Here is a 5,718-nt window from a genome sequence, read left to right on the forward strand (position 1 = left end):
ACGCGGGGGATTTCCCTAGGCACTGTCCCCTTGTGCCCCAGGTGCCAAGGCACTCAAGTGTGGGACAGTGCCCCATAGGCTGCAGCGGATTTGCTGGCCGCTGGCCGGGACGTTTGGATTTACGGCAGCATCCCTGCAATGCCCCATGGCCTCTCCCTCTATTCAAATAAAGAAAAAGGACTCCTCTGTCTCCTTTTTGGACATAAACCTCTGATGTTTGTGGATTAATTTTTTTAACAACTTCTTGACTCAAATTTATACTGCTCTATCTTGTCTTCAGGCTTCAGTGTGTTTGGCATGGAGCATTCAGTCATTAACTGTTCAGAGGCTCTCGCTGTGCAATGTTGGTCTCTGACGATTCTTCAGGGGCTGTTTTGTAGGTTCTGAACCCCTCTCTGTTGTCCTGTACTTGGCAGGTTGTCCTTGTGAATCCTCACCTCCACTTTTCTGTCCTGGAGAAGGTTCCTGCCAGAGCTGAATGAGATTTGATAACAAGATGGTGAGGGACAAACTTCAGTCCTGTTGCCTGTATCCTGAGTTTTCCATAGCCTATGGAATTGCGTCGTGAGAAATGTTAAATTAACCAAAATTCATTGCACATATTGACCTGCCCTCTTCCCTCCACAAGCCCAAGCAAAACAAAAAAAGATTGTGAAAGCACCTGAAACCTTTTGTATTTTTATTGTGCATTCTTTAAGTGCTCAAAGATACCACACAAGACTGAATGGATCATATGGATCATGTTGTCCATGCATGGCACATGTAAGAGGCAGACAGATCCCTGAAAATTTTCCTAGGTTAACTCAGACACAAATTCCATCAAATAGTATATCTCATTATAGACAAAGCAAAGCACAGAAAGTATCTCTCATCACACAGAAGAAAGGCACTGAAACTGAGAAGGAACTGAAACAGACCTTTTCAAACTCTATTTCACAAAAAATATTGTGTGCTTCTCACAGCTCTTAGATTAAAAATTGTATTAATCTAGTTAGGGATCGTCATCTTAACGTTCCCAATTCCGATGAGATTCAAGTGTAGCTTTCAAAAAGTAGGTACAAAGGAAATGAACCAACCTCCTTTTTATCTTTCAAAATAAATTCATGGCCAGACCAAGTTGTCACAGATTACTCTTCTTTCTTTCATGTATAGATGCATACAAATTAGTGAAGTAATTCTCAGAGGATGAAAATAAGTTGTCAAGATCATAATCCACTTCAAAGGTAGGTCTCTCTCCAAAAATTACAAGAGCAAGAAATACAGCAAAGTGTGCAGTCAGTCCCCATATCTTGAATGACTTTCTGTGTTCCTGGTCATGGTATATAAAGCAGTGTATGCGAGTTGAGTACCCTGAGGAGGTTTTATAAGAGAAGGTCTTGTAATTTAAGGGCTTGACAAAGTACTCCAAAGGCACAACAAAAACCTCGCTCACTTCATCTGGGTTAGGAGTGACCTGGAATGTATCCTCTATAAATCCTACAACTGGTGTCACCAAGTTATTCATCTAAAAAGAGAGAGAGGAAAAAAACCCAATAAATAAGTAAATTTTAAAAAATCAACAAAACCCTCATACACTTATGTTTGTACCAAGTAAAAATGTTCATTACTTAAAAAAACATTTCATTGTTACAAAATGAGTACAAGAAGCCTATGAACTGTTTTCAACTGCAATGAAATTTAGTCCCCCTAATGGCAATCTATGTAATTTGACTTGAAGAATTTGAAGTCATATTTTTGTATTGTCAAAAATGACTTTACAAATACTCTGTTCATCTTGTATAATCACAGAGCAGTTAAAAAGGCTTGCTAGTTTGCTACAGAAGTACAAAAGCATGCATGCTTTCCCATGGGTCTTCCTTATTGATGGTTTTTAATTCTGATTTTAATCCATATTTTCCCTATCATTCATCCTATTTATGTATTGTTTTCCCGGGATATAGGAATTTTCCAGAATATGGAAATATTTTTCTATAGGTACAGAAATATTATTGCAATGTATTTAGCCATAAAATGTAACACTTTTTGAAACACCTTATTTATGGACATTTTAATTCTAAATGTAATCCCTGCTTCCATGGGAAGGGAAAATCACTGAAATCTTGCATCAACAGAACACCAGAATTCTTTAGGATACATTGCTAGTTCTATTTATTCAAACTAAAAAAGACCACTGTCCTGTAGAAAGGAGGAAGAGCAAAGCAGTGATTGTGGTATTTGATTCAAGTCTGGAAAGATTCTGTCCAAGTCAGAAGCACCTGGAATGTATATACTGAGCAGACAGAGTATCCTCTGACACGTACAATATTCATGGTCTCCAAAACCTACACCATCTCTCCTACTGACTGAACTAATTGGCTGGAAAACAGGGAAAATGTGATCCTTTTTACAGACTGCCTCTGAGCTATGTGGCTTTAAGGTTATCTGTACAAAAATTATAATTTAAGAAGTTAAATAAAGCCTAAATAAAGCTTTTTGCAGTACAATTTCAAAAGCAGTTCTTTCCTTTTTTAATGGGGAGAGGATATTGCTATCAGATAGAAGAACAGGAGGCATAGTAATAAAGTGCTACCTGGTAAACAAAAATAATCTTCAGAAACAGAAATGCCTCTGTTTCTATGGGAAAACTGACCCTATGTAATACTGAACACTGCTATTGAAATTGAGAACCTGTTAATTTACAAATGGTGACCTACACTCCAAAGACACCTCTGGGAGTCTCCCTGCTAGAGGAAGATGATGCACACAATCCTGGTGCACATCTCCTCTGGTGCTCCCTCTCTGTCTGCACAGCCCTGGAGTCAGCAGGCACCAAAGGAGACAGCTGTGAGGCTACAGCAGCCTGCTGCCACCCTGCCTGGGTGAGTGAGCTCTGCACAGCTCTGGGGATGGGGATTGTACTGCCTGTCAGGAACATCTGCTCCACTTCTGGGCTGACCTCATGGTGAAGAGGACTTTTTTCTTGCATCTCATCAAAATGTCTGTGCTGCTGCTGTGTTGTTGTGGTTTGTTTGTTGGTTCATTCTGTTCCCCCTGTTTTGTGTTTAAACTGTTCTGCGCAAGTTCTCTGTTCCCGCTCTCCCAAAGACTGTTTTATGTCAATTATGTTAACCCCTCCCCGGTTTCCATAGTTTCATATGTCAGTTATCTCACCCCTCCCTTATCTCTAAGATGATTTAATGTATCTATGTCTGTATCCCCCCCCAGCTGCCCTGCCAGTCACTCCTTGTCCCCACCTTTCTCTCTAGAATCTTCTCCTTGGGGCTTGGAGTGATTGGCTCAGGGGCCGGGTTCCCTCCCACACTTAGTTTTTGTTGGTTTTTCCCTGATATCATTCACCTATAGCTGTAATTTTATTTGTCCGAGGCCAGGTGCCACCCTTAACCCTGCACCCCTTAAAACCCCTGCGCACCCTCGGGGCTCTTCCCTCGTCTGCTTCCCTGAGTTCACTTGCTTCCCTGCTGGATTACAATAAACTCGGACTGTGCCATGAGTGAAGAGATGTTCTCCTCTCTTTCCTGTTGCGGCAGCCAGTCTCAGTTTCGTCCTGCAAGGAGACGTCCCCCTTGCTATAACGCGGGGCATCTCCTTAGGCGCTGTCCCCTTGCGCCTCAGGTGCCAAGGTGCTGAACTGTGGGACAGTGCCCCACTAAGCTGTAGTGGTTGCTGGACGCTTGCCGGGGCGATCATTTCCACCAGAGGCACTGCACTGAGTCCATTGCCTCAAGAAGAGTTCTGGTATTGTCCCCTCTCTGACACCCCAGGAGAAGAAAGCAGCCAAATCCCCCGGTAGCCTCCAAGCTGAGCAAGCCCACCTCTCTCAGCCTGGCTGCTCATCCATCACCCACTCACTGTAGCCCTGTGACTGCTCTCGTGGCTCTCTGCTGAACTCTCACAGGGCAGCAAGGTCTGTGTGGTGCTCCAGAGCCACTGATGGTGCCCCAGAGCTGCTCTCACAAACACCGAACCCTGGGCAAGAACCCTTTCCCTGGGCTCTGCTGGACACACGGGTTGCGGCGCCTCTTGGCAGTTCCAGGTTTGAAAAGGTCACTGCCAACCACACAAAAGAAAAGCACCCAAACTTATTCTGTACTGATATGCTGACTTACTTTATCAATTCCAGGCATCAGCCTACAGATGACTTCCACCTTCTCTGGCTGAAGACCCACTTCTTCTTTAGCTTCTCGGAGAGCAGTGTCAATGTCATCTTTATCAGTGTCTTCCCTTTTACCTCCTGGAAAGCAGACTTCCCCTGGTGATCTTCTCAGCTAGAATGTAAAGGAGTACTACTGGTAAATATAACAAAGTTTATGTTTCTTGTTGGATCCACACAGATCCATGCTGGTATTGCAGCATCCCTTTATGTTTATCTTTCCAGTCAAAGAAGCTGGAAATGGTGGTTAAGGATTTTGCAGACCAGAAGAAACATGCCTTAGCAAGAGTAGCCAGCTAAGAAAATGCTGAGATAGCTATCCCCTGCTAATCCATAAATCCTCACTATCAAAAAATAACCTGTACCTGTACAGCATTGTGTAATTCATACCGGAAATTCTGCTTTAGTATGTCAAAGTTCACACTTTACATCATCTTGTTTATGTAAATGGCTGCCAGATGAATCCAGACAGACAACTTGTAGAGCAAGATCAAAATACTCTAAGAGCAAAAACTTTTGAAAGACACAATTAAATAAAGTACCTGTGAGAGAGGAAATAATATTTTGCTTCAGCCCAAAAAGGTTACAGAGCAAAAGAATGAAAATGGTTGGTTCTGTTTCCTATCTGTTATCTGTGGTTAAAATGTGTTTTGTTTAATCTGTTGGGTGTTGTTGAGAACTGGGAGAGGGACAGGGTTGAAGACATGACCAAAACAAGAAAAAAGGATGAGAAGGGAAGGGACAGAAGAGTTGGCAGTCGGCAGAGCCCGAGTTCCTGAGTAGCCATTCAGTGGGAAAGGGGACAGGGACACCCCCAGCCTTGTACGAGGATAAAAGATCAGCATTTTGTCAAAGTGTGTGTGTGTGTGTTTTTGCCTTTGAGGAGGGAGACACACACCCGACTCAGCTGACTCATTACAAATTAAATTATTTAGTTATTGCTTCAAAGACTGTGTCCCCTGCTGACTGTATCAAAAAGTGAGTTATTTCTAAGATACCTTTAAATACATTCCAGTAGTAGGCTTGTGCATCAAGGATCAGTAACAAACACATTTACAATCAATTTAACAGCTATGTAACTGTGATTATTTGTTTTTAAGTAAGACCCAGCAACAGAAAAAAGTAATTCCTGAGTACAGGCACTTGATGTGACACAGGGATGGAAAACAAGAGTTGTAGAAGAAAACAAAATGCTGGAGAAAGCGTTCTGGCAGCCTTGGTTGTTGTCTTTTATATATTAAAGGGAGAAAAGAGTAACATTAACGGCAGACTGAAAAACCTCATTTAACAAAGCTGCGCTCCATGGTCAGTTTCCTTATTTAAGTAAGCCACCATTGCCGACTGTGCGCAGTAAATTTCCCGTCACGGGTTTCCGGGATCCCGGCATGTTCCCGGCACGCAAACGCCGGAACCACAGAGTGTACAAACCCCCGGCCGTGCCCTGGGAACAAGGCGGGCACGGGGGTGCGCAGCTGCCGGGAGCGCGCACCGATGGTTCCCGGCAAGAGTCGCGCCCCTCGGAGCCCCCGGTACCTGCAGGGAGCGGACGGTGAGCAGCAGGTGCAGCC

At 43.4% G+C, this 5,718-nt stretch overlaps 1 protein-coding gene across 1 annotated transcript; it reads right to left on the reverse strand.

Annotated features, from left to right (window-relative positions):
* Positions 1-652: 652 nt before the first annotated feature.
* NUDT7 (nudix hydrolase 7) lies at positions 653-5,716 on the reverse strand (the record flags this gene model as incomplete). The annotated part of the gene is made up of 3 exons (XM_005431455.3): positions 653-1,504; positions 4,107-4,265; positions 5,684-5,716. Coding segments are annotated over 3 exons (576 nt in total), but the record flags the coding sequence as incomplete, so codon positions are not given.
* Positions 5,717-5,718: the final 2 nt, after the last annotated feature.

The sequence above is a fragment of the Geospiza fortis genome, unplaced genomic scaffold (assembly GCF_000277835.1).
Source record: "Geospiza fortis unplaced genomic scaffold, GeoFor_1.0 scaffold2530, whole genome shotgun sequence".
NCBI classification, from domain to species: domain Eukaryota; kingdom Metazoa; phylum Chordata; class Aves; order Passeriformes; family Thraupidae; genus Geospiza; species Geospiza fortis.